Below are 18,556 nucleotides of genomic sequence, written 5' to 3'. Positions count from 1 at the left end.
GCAAATCATCAAATCTCTTTATTTCCCCTCAGAATTTTTGCACTAGGAAGTAGCTTGGCAATCATTTACTTCAATACCTTTATTTTACAGCCAGTGAGATGGAGGCCCAAAGAACTGGGTGTCGCTGCTCTTCTGACAGTCCTCCTTTATAGATCGTCAGGCTTTTAGAGCTCAGAAGAACCGAGTCCACTTCTAGATGGACTGATACCACTGATGGGGTGAAGCCCCTTGGCCATTGGGACAGATCCTGGAGTGGAAGGTCTGAAGTCAGAGTTACAAATTCCTACCAAAATGATTTAATTCTCTCTATATCATCCCTCAAAATAGTCAACCAGTTTATGTAAGTACTTAAAGAAGAAACAGCCTATTCCATTTTTTTTTTTAATGATTCTAATTTTTGGGAACTACCTTCATATTTTGATTTGAAAGCTGTCTCTGGTTAACTTCCTCATACTGGCCTCCCTTCTGTTCTCTGGGGAAGGTCGACATTTGCAACCTAAAGACTTTTCTGTGAGACAGCTTTCAAACGCATGAGGGTGATCACCTCCCTGCCAAGCCCAAATATTCTCAGTTTATTCAACCATTTGTCCTAAAGCCCGGGATCCAGACCCCTTACCAGCCTGGTCCCAAGGGTCCTCTATCCCCTTCGTGAAATGCAGCCCCCGGAGCTGACTGGGATCGGCCACATCAGTCCTGGGGAAGTGTCAATATCACCTCTCTTGTTCTGACCGGTATATTTCTACTCACGTGGCCAGCATGTGCATTTTGAGAGCCGTGTTACATAGCTGGTTTAAACGGAGCCAACCCGAACTATACGGTGAAGAGCACAGGTCTCCATCCCATGCACGGACACTGGGTTTTCAGCGCTAAGATGTCCCCTCCAACTCTTCCCCCGTCGTTCATGTCCCTGCAGTCACAGAGTCTGTCAGCTGGCCTCCTGCCTGCGTCGACTCGTCCCCATACAATGTGAAAGAACATCATTCTCCCACTCACCCCAGAAACCTTTGCTTCTTGCTCATAAGTTGGTAAGACACAGAATGAGTGAACTACTCTCTTCATCAAGTTTCCAGGTAGACAGAATCACCACAGTTGACTTTTAAAAAACTCTTATTTTTACATAGAATATGGATACAAAATCATTAGTAACTGTCATTCTTTTTTTTTTTTTTCTGGTTAAGGTTTATTGCTTTAGTCTTCCTCTCAAAGAATTTTTTAAATACTTAAAGCTTTATTAAAAAACTCGTGAAGTTCCAGAGATATAACCAAGGGGTTTTTGGATAATTATTAAAAAAAAAAAAAAATCACTAACAGAAAAATTTCACTTCCCACTTAAAAAAAAAAAAAAGTGCACACGCATACAGGAGGTTAACCAACAATTACTAGGCTCAGTCACTAGGTGACAGAAAAAAAAAAAAAAAAGCCTGCACCATAAAAGGACGGTGCACAAACTCTCAACACGCCAAAGTAATCTACTTCAGCTGGGCAGATACTGACTGCTACTGCCCGGAGGGCCCAGCAAGTTCCTGGGAGGTAAGCACCACATGTTTTATTCTTCTAACAAAGTCTTTTGTAAAACTTTAGAAGCCTAATTAAGGTATAAGGTAAAGGAACAGAACTTATTCAACAGCAACTAATAAACATTTGTAACAAGAAATTGTATCATTAACATAGTTTAGACTCTGATGACTGGCAGTTCTAATTAGCTAATGTTGAGGTAGGTGAAAACAATGGATCATGCCAGAAAACTATGCCAAAAAGTAGGGTTTACTTTGTACTTCTGTGTGAACTCACTATTGCAAAAAAGAGCATCCAGTAAAAATCAGTAAATAGTGCTAGTATTTCAGGATACTTCAGAACGAAGGGAAAGGAACAAAGTTATTTTAAAATGGAGTATTCCTACAGTTAAATGCATGGATATACAAATTATTCAGCGCAATTTAAAATAAAAGGGTCATTACAGTCTACTATTTGACTATGTGTCTATGTAACATAAAGGTCTTTTCTATACTTGCATTACTTCTATACTTTCTGGTATTTCTCTGGATAGAATCCTAGCACTAGAATTCCTCGGGCAAAGGGTATGAATGTTTTTAAAGCTTTATATATAAGTTGATGTTTTTTGGTTCACTAAAACATTTTAGCAATTAGCCCTCCCACTGATGATACTCTGGGCTTCACTGCTTCTCAGCCAACCTGAGTATTTTAATTGTCAATATAAACTGTTAATTTGATAAGTGAAAAATGAATCTGTTTCTTCCTTTATATTTATTTAATGATCACTAAAGCTAAACATACCTGTTTTTTCTAGAATTTCCATATGCCTAAAAAAAGGTCACAAAACAATGAAGTACATAGTACATGCAGTGATTTGCAATATTTATGTCGAGGTTGGAAATGGAAGTAATAGTAATAGAAAGTAATAGAAATTCTTGGTAAGACATAAGCTGTGAGCAGACTTCCTCTGAAGGAAGGTGTGTCTGGGGGTTCTGGGGCTACCGCTCCAAGTACAGTACAGTGCAACGGTTCAGAGTCAGGCTTGATTATTTCTAAGCTGTGTGGCCTTGGGCAGTCTCTGACTTCAGCTGCTTCATTTGTAAAACGGGGAGTAATAATACAGCCAAGTCCCTGTCATGTTGGCCATCATGTAGTACGTGCTAGAAATTCTCCCCTCCCTCTACCCATTAAACTACCAAAGGAAGAGTCCAATAGGCAAAGTTTCCTTGCCCTATCATCTTGTGAGAACTACTTTTCTTAACTTATTTGCAGACCCTTACCGAATATTTTACACAAAGACCAAGTCTATGGAGGGCAAACATCTCATGGGCTTCCCGTCTGGGCTCTGCATCTGCTAATACTTCAGGGCATGCTTTCTCTCTGGGACACGACACTGTGAAAGTCTGTTCCGCACAAAGCCCCCTCAACCCTGGCTCACCAGCTACCATGTGGGGGGTCGGGGGTAGCATCGGTAGTAATGCCTCTCATAAATTACTTTCAACTGGCTTCGAAGAGCTTGTTGGTAAGATGGCCAGTCATTTACTGGAATAAATACTCCCTCGGATCACTCTATGACTTCCCTTCGCTTCAGTGATCCACGGGCATTTTCTAGACGTCTCCTGTAGGATGGCTGGGAAACACTCCACGGGATAAGAGAAGGCCAGCACCCGTAGAAAGTGTGCATTTAAAAGAGCGAGCTTGCGGTCCTGCAGAGCAGTTGACAAGTGCTACTTCTCCCCTGCCACGGGTGACGGCCTGCTGCAGTGTCCAAGGCCACAGAGTATGGAGTGTGCCGAGGGGGTGGAAGCCCCTCCAGCCCGTAGAATTTCTCAGCTTTCCAAGAAGTCTGTAAAGCGCAGAGCGTCAATGTCAGATGAGATAATGCAAGCAAAAACCATCTGAAAATGGTAGAGTTAACAAAGATCCCTGTGGTGTTTTGAAAGTTCAAAAGGAAGAATAAAAATATTTTGTTAAATGTCTACAAATACTTGGGTGGCTCAGTTCGTTAAGCATCTCCCTTCGGCTCAGGTCATGATCCCGGGTTCCTGGGATGGAGCCGAGCCCTGTGTTGTTGAACCCTGTGTCATTGGAGTTGGGCTCCGGGCTCAGCGGGGAGCCTGTTCCTCCCTCTGGCTTGTGCGCTCTCTTTCACTCTTTCTCGGTCTCTCTCTTTCTCAAATAAAAAAAATCTTAAAAAAAAAAAAAGTCTACAATACCTAAAAAGCAGTACAGAAATAAATTACCTAAAAAGCAGTACAGAAATAAATTAGTAGCATAGGGGCACCTGGGTGGCTCAGTGGGTTGGGCCGCTGCCTTCGGCTCGGGTCATGATCTCAGGTCCTGGGATCGAGTCCCGCGTCGGGCTCTCTGCTTGGCGGGGAGCCTGCTTCCCTCTCTCTCTCTCTCTGCCTGCCTCTCTATCTACCTGTGATCTCTCTCTGTCAAATAAATAAATAAAATCTTAAAAAAAAAAAAATTAGTAGCATAAAAGCTATCCTAGGGGGCGCCTGGGTGGCTTAGTCAGTTAAGAGTCTGCCTCTGGCTCAGGTCGTCATCCTGGGGTCCTGGGATTGGGCTGCATTAGGCTCTCTGCTCAGAGAGGGAGTCTGCTTTTTCCTCTGCCCTTCTCCCTGGTTCATGCTTGCTCTCTCTCTTTAAATAAATAACTCGAATATTTTTTAAAAAGATAAAAAAATTTAAAGCTACTCTAGGTATTCACCATCTTCTTTCAGTCCAAATTGTTTCATGGAAATATTGTTAAAAGTAGTAAAATCTAAATTCAATTGCAAAATCTTTATTTGCCTTAAAAATGTGACAAGTAGGGGTGCCTGGGTGGCTCAGTTGGTTAAGCAACTGCCTTCGGCTCAGGTCATGGTCCTGGAGTCCCAGGATTAAGTCCCGCATCAGGCTCCCATCTCCACGGGGAGTCCGCTTCTCCTGCTGACCTCTCTCCTCTCATGCTCTCTCTCTCTCATTCCCTCTCTCTCTCAAATTAAAAAAAATAAATAAAATAAAATCTTAAAAAAAATGTGACAAGTAAATTAATGAATGCCTTCATTTATTTTATTTTTTTTTTTAAAGATTTTATTTATTTATTTGACAGAGAGAGATCACAAGTAGACAGAGAGGCAGGCAGAGAGAGAGAGAGGGAAGCAGGCTCCCCGCTGAGCAGAGAGCCCGATGCGGGACTCGATCCCAGGACCCTGAGATCATGACCTGAGCCGAAGGCAGCGGCTCAACCCACTGAGCCACCCAGGCGCCCCATGAATGCCTTCATTTAAATCAACATATTTCCCTCCCCACCGGCCCTCCTTCCATCTCCCCAGCTCTCTTCTCTCTAGTTCGAACAGGGTGAGTTGGTACATGTTAGTCTTCCTATTTTTACCTGTTTTCTACCAGTAACATCCGATCATGTTGGGAACAGGAGCTAGGGATAAAACACAGGGCACTGGTTGTGATTTCTGGAGCCAGACCGTCAGAGCTTGAATCCTGACACTTAACAGCTGCGGCTTTAGGCACATCGTGTAAGTGCTCTGGGCCTCAATTTACCGCTGGCTACGGGTTTTGAAAGTTCTGTGATGATTCAGGGAGTGAATATAGGTAGAGTGCCCTGAACAGTGTCTGGAAGACAGTCTGTGCTTAATGAGACCGGCTGCTATTACTAATCAAGAACTCTGATAAAGGGGCACCTGGGTGGCTCAGTGGGTTAAAGCCTCTGCCTTCGGCTCAGGTCATGATCCCGGAGTCCTGGGATCGAGCCCCGCGTTGGGCTCTCTGCTCCATGGGGAGCCTGCTTCCTCCTCTCTCTCTGCCTGCCTCTCTGCCTGCTTGTGATTTCTCTCCGTCAAATAAATAAAATATTAAAAAAAAAAAAAAAGAACTCTGATAAAGAGCCTCTGACTAAGGGTCAAGGAAGCTGGGACTCTGCTGTCCTGTGAGGGGTAGCTATGGTGCCTCAGTCATGGGTCAGCTGGAGAGATACAAAGTTAACACAGTTTCCACTCACAGGACTTCACCAGTAGCAGGAAACAGAAAAAGAAACTCAACAATACTGACGCTAGTACCGAGCACAGTGCACTCACCACTCCATGCTATCTTAGGGGTGGTGGCAAAAGCAGGAGAGGATAAAATCAGGGAAGCTTCCAGAACAGCGGAGTCTGAACGAAGTCTTGAAGGAAAGTAGGAGCTGAGGACCTAGCACAGAGAAGGAAGAGTGCCAGAAAGGCACAGAGCTGTGGAAGAACACAGGGCATCAAAAATCTGCAAATAACTCAGAAAGGCTAGAGCCAGGGCATCAGAGGGAGAAAATGCCAGGGAGCCAGCCGAAGAGGGAGGCACAGGCCAGTCAAAAGGAGATCATGGGTCCCGCCCGATGGAGAGCTCTCCATCTGCCCGGGGTTCAACAGGCCGCACTTGAAAGTCACCGTGAAAGCTGAAGGCGCAGCTCCAGGGGGCAGCAAGTGTGGCCTGAAGGCTGAGAGGGGTAGCGGTGGGTGGCAGGACAGGCAGATGGACAGACAGACAGACGGTGCAGAGGAGATGTCAAGTGCAGGAGAGTCAGGAGGCTGAAGGCACAGGATCGGCTGATGGGAGGTGGCGGGTGAGGGAGGGCACAGAGCTCTGGACAACTCTGTGACTCCTAACTTAGTGGTCAGACCGATGGAGGACCCTGAGCAAATGACCTAATGTGTGGAATTCTGCTTATCCACGAAATAAGGATATTTAATGTTTCTGACTAATTTCCATGAGATAAGAGATAAACAACAAAACCTCAAACTCCCTTGAACTTTAAGGAGAAAAAGCACATATGACTTCTAGAAACATTTTGAACTCAGAGGATGAAGGTTCTAGAGACTCAGATCTTCGCTATAAAATCTCTTTGTATCACCCACCCATCCTGCTTAGAGGTCAAGTGAAGCCACACGGAAGCACGGTATTTGTCTTCCTCACATCGAAATGAGTATCACAGTGGGATTCTTTTTTCTTACAGTTTCCAAACATTACATCCTATAACCCTAGTCCTTTGTATGACCCCCCTCCTCTGTCTTCCCGTTTGAGAACTTTCACACCATCCTAGTCAGTACTAAAACTGCCAAAAGCCACACAAAGAAAATCAGTGAAAGGTGAAAGAAAAGGCTGGAATGAGTGAAACCCCAAACGGGCCGGCGGGTGTTGAATCCAGTGATTCAAACGTCAGGCCCCTTTGCCATCGACGCCAACAGACACGCTTCCGGCCGGTGAAGCGGTCTTCTTCTGTGCCCATCAGGTCCGACACCGGAGACGCACAAAAAACCAAACTACAGACTGGCGAACACTGTTGCTGTTCCCTGTCTTCAAGAAGCTCTCTGCGCCCTGTCCTATACATGACCCTGTGCAGACCTCCTGAGACGTGGTCGGAACCAGCCCAGGCTGTGGGGTCAGCAGCAGGGTCACGCTTCCACAAGCCAGAACAAGCAAGGTCCCTAGGAGGCCGGCCAGGGAGGTCTCCTCATACAGACCGACCACAGACAACTCGACTGTGAACACAGACACTCAGGATGGGGGAGGCTCTATCCTGATAAAGGGCCAGTGGCTGCCGGTACGTCACCTTCTGCGAAAATGTTCCCTAGAGCCTTCCAAAAACGGATCTTGCCCAGAGTCACAGCTATCAAAATAGGACTCGAAGTGGGCTGGGGAAAAAAAAAAAAAAGCATCACCTGATAGCATAGAAAGATTTACTTCACTAAGCTAACTGCGGCGCGGACCGACTATAAGAGGAGTCAAACAGCAGCTCACTGGAACACCCCATCTGACCTTGCCAGTGAAGGGCCAAGAGGCTGGTTGCAGCCTGTCTGTGCCTTGGGTTTCTGCCCCACAAGCGGGAATTAATGTTTCCCACCTGCCACCCTGACAGGCAGATGGCACACACAACTGCTCAGGTGATGGCTGTTTAGTCAACAAAATAAGAAAGTGGGGAAAAAAAATCACTGGTTGACTGCGAGATCACGACGTGTGTGGCACGGGACCAAACTCCGATGTCCCCGTTTGCTCAGTCAAGAGCAAGGAGGCTTTTCCAAGTAACTGACAAGTGCTCATCAAACTAGGTAACCAGAGGAAGAAGCAAAGATTTCTTTCTTCCGTGGAGTCTGTTTATTCTCAAGCGAACTGTTAAACAGCTCAGCCCGCGACCCTGGTCCATCTGCACTTGTCCAGTTCCTCCGCGGACCAAATCCTTGCTGTTCCACAGAATCCGAGCTTTCGCCTGTATTCTCCTTTCTCAAAGATTTCATTTCTCCCTGCTCCCAAAACCTTCCCTCAACCTTCCCTCTCCTCAACAAAATAGCCCAAGGATGGTGTATCCAGAGAAATCAGAAATCAGATCAATCAACACTCATCACTTAACAATATACAAATAAAATTCCCATCTATGGGTCCACATCCTTGAGCCTCTCCTGGTCGTTTTGAAAGCACAGGCCAGGAACCTCCTCTCCGGCGCAGGCCACTGTGGGCACTGAGTCCCATCACTTCGATGTGTCGACATGGTCTCAAGCAAACTCGGCCTTACAGGGAGGTCACCTCCTGCTGCTTATCATTTCACATGACCTAACCATTCAATTCATGGCTAAGGTCGGAATTTAAACAAAAATTACTAAAAAATCAGCTCTTTTTCATTTAAGACTGTTGATGGGTCGGTCATTCAGTGAATCCATTATTAGGGGTAAAGGTGACATTTCAGGAATCTTAAAGCAAAAACTAAAAGCTGGTACTCTAGTTCACATTAAATCTCTGAATACAGTGGTTTGTGTTCCTGCCACAAATAAAAGCTAAGAAAATAATTATCCAGGCAAGTTGGCACCAGGGTAAATATTTCGAGAGGACAAATTACATCAGAGCTCAGACAATTTTCTTAAATACTAGTAGATGAATTTTGGGGGGGAGCCTGTTATTTTCTTCCTTTCTGTAGCTAGAGAGATCTTGTCAGTTCATGTCAACATGTCCGGTTATGCAAAAATGAAATGATAATGTCTTAAAAAAACGTTAGCTTCTCTAGCAGCAGTGAAATCAACTCTAGACACACACAGACCCACTTCCGAAAACAAGTACAAATCCAGCGGAGGCTATGTTGCTGCAGGAGAGCTGGCAAAAAAAACTGAATGCGAGAACAGCAGCAGAGTCATCAAAACTGCGTGACAGAGACAGAAGTGGGACAGACCCCCGCCGCTTCACCACAAGCACCGCCCGAGAACTGGCACAGACGGCTCCCAGGGGGGCCACAGTGACATCACTTTCAGGAGGGAAGGGGGTTCCTCACTGGGAACCTGATCACAGCCCCAGACTTCACGCAGCCCAGTTACCAACTGTGCCCTCGGGGCAAAGGTTTCCGTCCTCATTCAAACCCGAGTGTGGGCCATTAAGGACCGTTTAGCTGCCACACATACCTTCCCACTAGAGAGCATTATGAGGAAATTATAATTATTATAGATACAAGTATTCTAAGGAAAAAGATTCATAGCAAACACTCCTTTGTGCTTTTCTCTAGGCAGTAAACTGACGAGACATAGTACTTCCAAGTACGACGCAGTGTATCGACACCAGCAACATGTAAGAAGCTGTGGTCTAATGACAATGACAATAAAAATGTAAGGCACTTCAGGGGACACCTGGCTGGCTCAGGCAGTGGAGCATGTGACTCTTGACTTTGGGGTCATGAGTTCAAGCTCCCCGTCAGGCGTAGAGTTTACTTAAAAAAAGATGAACTTATTTTTAAAAAAAAATAAACTACTTGAAATGTATTCAAAAGTAAATAGATAAAGGAAGAAAAGGAGGAAGGGAAGGTGGGAGGAAGTTAGTTATACCTGAAAAAAAAAAAAATGATTAAAAGAGCAATTTGCAGTCCAAAGGTTGATAAGGAGTACTATGATCCAAAAAGCATAACCAGAAGTCTGGCATGCGTGAGAAGGAGCCCTCTGAAGAACCGTGAGACGACGCCTCATCAGACGTCGGCGGAGTCCCGACATCACACAGTCATCCTTCAGTTTCAGGCCGTCCCAAACGGAAAGATACCATCTCAGTATTTCAGGACCTAGCACATGAAAACGCTAAAAACAATTTCGGAATGGAGTAAGCCAAGGTTCAGGAACAAACATCAAATGATTAAAGGGAGGTATAAAATAAAATATCTCCAAGGGAAGATATTATTTTAGATATCATTTAGAGAATAAGAAACGGGGACTGATTCATGTAATAATGGGATAACGATGGTCAAGTACACGAAAGGGTTTTTCTCTCTCAGTTTAGAAGAGGCAAGACTGACTAGAACTGTGGCACTGACGGCACAGGACAGGCGTCATCAAGGACTAAGGTAAGAGGCCAGTGTCGCTGACTAACAACATCAACTTTCAACATCCCAGTGACCAGAGGTCAGGACAGTCTTGATTCGCCTTTATCAAAGCTCATTTCTGAGTCATCCCATTTACACGTCTGTATCCTGCAGGTGTCTTTTCTCTGACTGATGCAGGACTCTCCAAAGTCCTCTCCTTGGGGCTCGATGCTGTCCTGGAAGTGGGAACTCCACTGTCTTTAGGAAGAAGCGATCCGCTGCTCCCGCGTGGCTGGGCCACACTGTTCCCCGGCTGCTTACTGGTAAGGATGGTTCTCAAAACCTAGATCACTTCAAAACCTCAAACTCCTGGTTCTTCAAGGGCAGTATGAGCTGCCCCTGCCAAGGACTGGACAGAGTAGGAGACCTGAAACCAGACCATCAGGTAGAAGCCTCCAGACTGACCTTTTAACCTCTATGACACTCAGTTTCCTCACATGGCAAGTAGGCAGGTGACTGCAGTACTTGGCCTTAGTGCTTAGTACTTAGCCTCACAGGGTGGCTGAGAGCGTTCTTCCAGGTAGGACTTAAAGGTAGGCGCCTAATAAAAATGAACACCTCAATCTGAGTAAAGGGCACTGAAGGACCACCTTTGAAATGTGTAGAAGATAGATTTTTGCACGACGAACTAAAAAATATTTTTCTTAAGATAAATTTATTAACCAGTTTCCTCATTTCATAGTCAACTCACGTTCAGTATTAAAAATGTTAAAGTATATGGATGAAACTCAAAAATGACTTGTACAAAATTATGCTTCGGTATACGCATCCATGCAAAGTGTGTGGACATATAATCGCTTTTCCTTACCCCCAAAGTGGCATGGTGCATAATCTGCTTTCCTTATTTAAGATTATTCCCTGTCAAGAAATAGGCTTCCATGCTGCCATTTCCACGGACTGCAGAGAATTCCCCTGTATGGCTATACCGGGAGATACGTAACCAATCCCCTGATGAGGGACATTTGGTTTGTTTGCAAAGTTTCACCTTCATAATTAACACTTTGCCAAATATTTTTTTTTGAAGATTTTATTTATTTATTTGACAGACAGAGATCACAAGTAGGCAGAGAGGCAGGCTGGGGGGGGGGCGGGGGAAGCAGGCTCCCCGCTGAACAGAGAGCCCGATGTGGGGCTCGATCCCAGGACCCCGGGATCACAACCTGAGCAAAAGGCAGAGGCTTTAACCCACTGAGCCACGCAGGTGTCCCCATGTGCCAAATATTCTTAAACACCAAGCGTTCTGCAACCCCTGCCATGCCCGGCTCTCCTGAAATGCGTATGCATTCAGGAAGAAGCTGGATGCACGTTTACAAGACCAGCAATGGCACATTCTCTCTGAGTCCTACAGTAATGTAACTTCCTCTGATCTCTACAATAATATTTACTCATATGGAAAATTTCTACGCCAGTATGTATTTTATTTTTTTTAAAGGTTTTATTTATTTGACAGAGAGAGAGAGAGAGAGAGAGAGATCACAAGTAGAGAGGCAGGCGGGGGGGGGGGAATGCAGGCTCCCTGCTGAGTAGAGAACCCAATGTGGGGCTCGATCCCAGGACCCTGAGATCATGACCTGAGCCGAAGGCAGCGGCTACACCCACTGAGCCACCCAGGTGCCCCGCCAGTATGTATTTTAAAAGCATTTCCCAAATCTGTGGAGAAATGCTCCTCAAAATAAAATAAACTTGCTGAGATTTTCAGAAGAAAAAAAAAATTTTTTTTTCCACAGAAAGTACAAAAATGAAAGTTCTTACTACCTGTTCCTAAGTTATAACCCCTATCTGGGATTTTCACCTCTCCGTGTCTAGTCTCAGTTCTTGAAAAGTTATTTCTCACATGGAGCCTTTCTCAACTAAGAGGATAAAGGTTTTTCTACTTTCATTCCACAACTACAATTCCCATATTTCAAGAATCGCTCTGGTTTGGTTTTTTTTTTCCTGCACAAAGAGAAAGTCAATATTTGTTGTTTTGCTTTTAATCTTATTAATTTCTGCAATTATCTTTATCATTTTCTTCTACTTTCCTTGGGTAAACAATCTCTTCTAGCTTCCTGAACTGTATTTTTATCTATTTTCGATCTTTAAAAAAAATAAATGCTTTCACAAGCATATAGAGTTGTTGAGTCACTATGCTGGGCCCTTGAAACTTGTAACGTGTACTAACTATCCTCAAATAAAAATATGCGAAGACAATAAACACATTCAAGGCTCTGCTTCTGAGATTAACACTGCAGCTGCACCCCATCGTTTGGCATAGAGTGGTTTGGTTTTTTTTTAAGATTTTATTTATTTATTTGAGAGAGAGAGCTCACAAGTAGGCAGATAGAAAGGAGGCAGCAGGCTCCCTGCTGAGCAGAGAGCCCGATTTGCGGCTCAATCCCAGGACCCTGAGATCATGACCTGAGCTGAAGGCAGAGGCTTAACCCACTGAGCCACTCAGGTGCCCCAAAGCATAGAGTATTTTTGTCATTTGGTTCTAAATACTTCAAAATTCCCACTGTGGATTTCTTAAATGAGTCTCTTTGAAGCATATTTTTTTAGATTCCAAATGTATCCTTTATCTTTTCATTGCTGATTTCTAAGTTAGTTGCCCTATAGGCACTGGCATGTTGGCTGCTAGGTTAACAGTTTTCTGAAAGTCTGAGGCCTTCTGATGACCTCGCACATAGTCACATTGGCAAAAATGATCGTGTCCCTTCAGCACAAATTCTGCAGTCACAATGGGTAATCTTCTAAGTCTCTAATCTCTTTTTTTATCCGGCTTATTCTAATAGAAAGTGCTAAAATCTCCCATTATGGCTGTGGATTTGCCAATTTTTCCTTCAAATATGCATAATTAAAGATTTTTGTTCTTTGATTGCTACTCTGGCTTTCCATTGGTATGTGTTCTCCCATGCCTTTATTTTCAACCTTTCTGAGTCACTTTTTGAGCTCTGTCTTCTAAGCCCTATGCAGCTGGACTTTTTTTATTTTTTATTTTATTTTTTTTAACAAATCCAAACTGATAGTCTCCTTTAATAGGTGAGTTCAATCCATTTAAATTTCTTTCTCATAATCTCCTTTCCTATCTTTTCTTGTTTAACAGAAAGTACCACTTCCATTTTTGTTCCCTTTTGCTTTAGGTCCTATTTCCACACTTTTCAACTACCCTATCAACACTGGAAGTAGTGTACACCTAGAACATCACAACAACACCCTGCGATGACCCCCACTGTCTGTTGGGTTCACCGTTTAAGACAGTTAGAACTAAGTTAGCAGTCAGAGGAGTAGTCGGTGCTTTGAGATGGCTAGGGATAGAGTCTTTTCCTTTTAATGTAAACCATCATCACTAGATACATTGAAATCTTCCCTTAATTTTGGTGACTTTCAGATGAGATCTGTAGGCAGAGACGGTCCTATTGGAGTATCATTTTTCTTCTAAAAATACCTTCGCAGAAGTTACTGTTCTGCTCTTCCTAAGTTTTATCAAAGCTCAGCCCCACATAAGGCATTTCATTCTAGTTTTCCACTTTTCAATATAGGACCTGAAATTTCTTTCATCTTAACATTATTTATCCCAAGAAAAGAACTGGAAATAATCCAAAGAGTCATCAGGGGAGTAGCTTAGCAAATCACGCATGAATACCCTGGGATGCTGTAGAAGTGTCCAGTGTCTACGAGGTCCACGTGTGATGAGCATAGATCATCCCGATCCATGAGCAGGTTCAGTGGACAGAGCAGAGCACAGGACACTACACGTGTGATGCTTGCTGGCACGTGGGGTGCAGGAATGTACACTGCACGTATCAGCGGAGTATCTGGGGAATGATCTAGTTCAGAATTAATCTTAACCTCCCCCCAACTCCGAAACAGCTTAAGGTTTTTTTTTTTTTTTTTTTTGTCGTTTTTGCCGTGGTTGTCGTGGTTACCATCTTCTTCTTTTTTAAAAAGAAAACCTAACTTTCAGTTCCTAACAAGGCCTTAGCTTGTTTCTCATACTTTTTAGGTTAACACAAATCAGATCACTGTGGTAAATTCGTATTTCACTAAATAAATGTGTGACTGATTTCATTTCCTGGCAGTGATACGCATTTGGCCAAAAAAAAAAAAAGTCCAACTGAAATGCAATTTAAAAGCAAAGCTTTACTCCTGTCTGAAATGTGGGGTGCTGCACACGATTTTGTTCTTACCCAGACAATGATTCAGAAAAAATCAGAAAATCAGAAAAAAAAGGGGGAAATTTCTGCCTAAAAAATGACGGCATCCCCTCCTGTTACAAAAATACATTTGCTCTACTTAGATGGTTTTGTTTCTTTTGCCAGGGCTTTGCCAAAATCACCAAATCGTGAGTAAAAACAAAAATCTGATCCTTTGTTCTGGTTACTATAAATGTAAACATATTACACATCGCAGATTTTTCTTCTTTTTTGGATGGGTACTTCTTAATAATCCTCCCCATCTACTTCTCCTCTGGTAACTACCAGTTTGTTCTCTGTATTTATGGTTCTGTTCCTGATTTTTTTTGTTTCTCTTGCTTCTCAGACTCCACATACAAGAGAAAGCATATGGTATTTCTCTTTCTCTAGCTTCCTTCACTTAGCATAATGCCCTCTAGATCCACCCATGTTATTGCGAATGGCAAGATCTCCTTCTCTTTTATGGCTAATATTCCTCTTGTGTGTGTGTGTGTGTGTGTGTGGTATCTACTCATCTAAAGTACACTTGGGCTGCTTCCATATCTTGGCTGTTGTAAATAATGCTAAAACAAACACAGGGGTACTCATATCTTTCCGAATTCATGTTGCCATCTTCTCTGGGTAGATACCCATTAGTGGAATTACTGGATCATATGGTAATTCTATTTTTAACTTTTTGAGGAACTGCCATACTATTTTCCACAGCGGCTGCACCAGTCTGCATTCCCACCAACAGTGTGCAAGGGCTCCCTTTCCTCTGCATCCTCATATCAACACTTGTTATTTCTTGTCCTTCTGCCACCAGCCCTTCGGACCAGTGTGAGCTGACACCTCACCGTGGTTTGGATTTGCATTTCTCTGATGATGAGTGAGGCTGAGCATCTCTTCGTGTGTCTGTTGGCCACTTGTATGTCTTCTTTGGAAAAAATGTTTTTTTTCAGGTCCTCTGTTCATTTTTAATCAGATTATTTTTGTTTTGAGTCACAGAAGTTCCTTATATATTTTGGATACTAATTCCTTTTTGGATATGTCATGTGCAAATATCTCCTCCCATTCACTAGGGAGCCTTTCTGCGGCTTTGTGGATGGTTTCCTTTACTGTGCAACACATCATAGATTCTTAAAAATTATACAGATCTTTAAAACTTAGATCTATAAAAGGCAGTTAATATTGCTGTTAGTTGAATACGCTTCTAATTGAAAGTACTCTCCTTGGTTCTTCCTAGAGACTGAACACCACTGACGGATACAAAAATGGACAATTTCACGACAGCCTCCACAGCTCCTCAGGACAACGACTGTGACCTCTACGCACACCACCGCACCGCCGGGATATTCATGCCACTGCATTACAGCACTGTCTTTGTCATCGGGCTGGTGGGAAACGTGCTGGCCTTGGTTGTCATCATTCAAAATAGGAAAAAAATCAACTCTACCACCCTGTATTCAACAAATTTGGTGATTTCTGATATACTTTTTACCACTGCTCTGCCTACACGGATAGCCTACTATGCACTGGGCTTTGACTGGAGGGTCGGCGAAGCCTTGTGCAGGGTAACCGCCCTGGTGTTTTACATCAACACCTATGCAGGTGTGAACTTCATGACATGCTTGAGCGTGGACCGGTTCTTTGCCGTGGTGCATCCTCTGAGGTACAACAAGATGAAGAGAATTGAGCACGCGAAATGCGTCTGCATGTGTGTCTGGATTCTAGTATTTGCTCAAACGCTCCCACTACTCATAAAACCTATGTCAAAGCAGGAGGAGGAAAGGACTACATGCATGGAATATCCAAACTTTGAAGAAACACAGTCTCTTCCCTGGATTCTGCTTGGCGCGTGTTTCATAGGATATGTGCTTCCTCTCCTGATCATTCTCTTCTGCTACTCTCAAATCTGTTGCAAACTCTTTAAAACTGCCAAACAAAACCCACTAACCGAGAAATCCGGTGTCAACAAAAAGGCTCTCAACACAATTATCTTAATAATTGTTGTGTTTGTTCTCTGTTTCACACCTTACCATGTTGCGATTATTCAACACATGATTAAGAAGCTTCGTGTCCCTGATCTCCTGGAATGCAGCCAAAGACATTCGTTCCAGATCTCGCTGCACTTTACAGTATGTCTGATGAACTTCAACTGCTGCATGGACCCTTTTATATACTTCTTTGCATGTAAAGGGTATAAGAGGAAGGTCATGAAGATGCTGAAGCGTCAGGTCAGTGTATCAATTTCTAGCGCCGTGAGGTCGGCCCCGGAAGAGAACTCGCGTGAGATGACAGAAACGCAAACAATGATACATTCCAAGTCTTTGAATGGAAAGTAAAAAGCAATTAAATCTTGGGTTTACAGCAAAGTAGACTGCATGACAAACTTTGCTGGACTTTTCTTATAAAGCAAAATGATTGTTCAACTTCCAATTAGGATGCCTGTAAATTCCTTTCATTGGGCACGAGCTCCCACCTCCAACTTGGAAGAAAACGGATATATATAATTTTTTGCACTCAAGAAAATAACATGATGCAAAGTTCTAGTCTGTAAATGAAATACTATACCAAAAGGGAGGCTATTTTAATAACTCTCAGTGTAAAAAGTTTTATAAAAAACTTAAAAAAATTTTTTTATAAAAAATTAAAAATTACAGCATCAGTATTTCCTGCCAATAATTTGGCAAAAGAAAAGGCTGTAAGATTGTACATTGCCGGTGTACAAATGTCGATATGGTAACATGTTTTTTTTCTTTTTGGTAACATATTTCTTTAATCCCTACCTCTTTCAATCTTAGACTTTTATCTTCTAGAGACTGTCAAGCGTTTTGTTTTGTTCTGAGTTATAGTATTTTGTTTTAAGGAAGTCTTTTGGAATAAACAGCAGGATGCTACAAAGTTAAGAGTATGTCTTTCAGTGTCTACTTACAGGGAGAAGAGAATCAGCAATAGCTAGATTGGATGATAACATTATAAGCAATGATGGTGATAGAGGCAATGAAAACACAGAGCTCTTTTCCAAGCAGCCAGCAGAGCGCAGGGCCCATCAGTCCGGCATATGAAAAGGACTTTAGTGGGGGTACCCACTGGGAGGAGGGTCCACTTGCCGAATTCTGCTTAGGAATAAAAAAAAAAACTTTGCAAACATGCTTGGCTTTTCTTGGGTGTCTGAGGAATCATTTCTTTTTTATTCATAAGTTGGTAGTACCATGATCTGCATTTCAGTGGTCTGGGTTACCAGAAAGAGCAAAGAGGATGAGTGGCAGGAAGCATGGTTGCTGCTTGCCTAAATAAGATAGTGGGGAAAATATAAAATTATAAACTTAAAGAGTTCCCAAGATTCTCTGCAACATTATAACTTTGCTCACATAAATACCTTAGCATGAACAGTTTGATCTTTGCAAGTACAGTCATTCTCAATTTTGTCATTGACTCAATTGAGTCATGACTCAATTGAGTCAGCTCAAATTTCTTTTACTAAATCCCCAAACTACCCAATACAGCATCTACGTTAGCAATAATACCAATTTGGATAATGGAAGAGAAAGAGATGAAGCACTATATCATGAGGCATACTCCAAATTCTTATTAGGTTTTATAACCTGGAAATCTTTTCTTTGGATTTCCTACCCTACTCATTTCCAACTAGTACCCTGTAGGAAAATTAATCTTTATGGTTGAGTCAGCACTATTTACTGAATACTTTCAGATTTGTCTTATGTGAATTTCACAAAGAGCTACCTGACCTTGAAGCCAATGACCAAAAAAAGGCACCGATCTCTGTAACAGATCTTTGCTGAGACAGGTGAAACCACCTGGATGGAAGTCAGGCTCTTAGGGCCTTTCCATTCACTCCACACACAAACCCTCCACGTGAAGGAGAAGAAAGGGCAAAAGACTACATGTCATGGCGGGTGCCACTTACAGAGTCATTTGAATCAGATCCCAAAAGAAAAACCGTGATGAAAGCTACTGAAGGAAAATCAGAAACAGAGGCCACCGTAGCGTCAGAGCGTGTCTCTGGTGCCTGAGCTTGCCGACGACACTGGCGCACAGACCAGCGTATGTATGCGCCCACGGGCTGCTGCACAGCAGGTGGGAAAGTCCTCTCTCTGCTAAGGAACTTAAGATCATACAAGGGAGTATCTATGTCACTTGGCAAAGGAATAACACATTCTTTTATGTTTAGTTTCCTGCCTCCTCCCTCCACTGTACCACAATCTATATAATTTGCCCCAATCAACTAATCCCAATAGTTATATTGCCAAAAAGGTAAACTTCAACCCTATCTCCAGTGAATCCTAAAAGAAAGAAAGAATAGAAAGTCAGTCTGTACTCCCATCAAACTTAGCTATTCACTCTCCTTCAAAAGGCCCTTACTGCCTATTTCATTCATGAAACTATGGTTTACAGGTGGCCTTTGTGCCCACTTACAGTGTCTTGGATTATTAGTTGGCTTTACGTTTATCTCCCTCACCGAATAGGTAAAGTTGAAGCACAGGGACAGTGTCGTATAATCTTTGTATTGTTATGGAACAAAGGAGTG

The 18,556-nt window shown here is 43.0% G+C and overlaps 2 protein-coding genes across 4 annotated transcripts in view; one reads left to right on the top strand and one right to left on the bottom strand.

Annotated features, from left to right (window-relative positions):
• Nucleotides 1-18,556, bottom strand: part of UBAC2 (UBA domain containing 2) — a 172,685-nt gene that overhangs the window by 70,796 nt on the left and 83,333 nt on the right. The gene's annotated exons all lie outside the window — the stretch shown is intronic.
• On the top strand, nt 254-16,913 carry GPR183 (G protein-coupled receptor 183). 2 transcript variants are annotated; one of them, XM_046028263.1, is made up of 3 exons: nt 254-1,530; nt 9,968-10,116; nt 15,251-16,913. In XM_046028263.1, the coding sequence occupies exon 3, from the start codon at nt 15,279-15,281 to the stop codon at nt 16,347-16,349; it is 1,071 nt and encodes a 356-aa protein (XP_045884219.1). In that variant the 5' UTR covers nt 254-1,530; nt 9,968-10,116; nt 15,251-15,278; the 3' UTR covers nt 16,350-16,913. The 2 variants fall into 2 exon arrangements, with proteins under 2 accessions (XP_045884219.1, XP_045884220.1); XM_046028264.1 differs by lacking the exon at nt 254-1,530 and adding an exon at nt 8,486-9,075.

The sequence above is a fragment of the Meles meles genome, chromosome 14, assembly GCF_922984935.1.
Source record: "Meles meles chromosome 14, mMelMel3.1 paternal haplotype, whole genome shotgun sequence".
Taxonomy (NCBI): Eukaryota; Metazoa; Chordata; class Mammalia; order Carnivora; family Mustelidae; genus Meles; species Meles meles.
The sequence above is the reverse complement of the archived record's forward strand: the minus strand, read 5'-3'. Positions and strand labels throughout refer to the sequence as shown.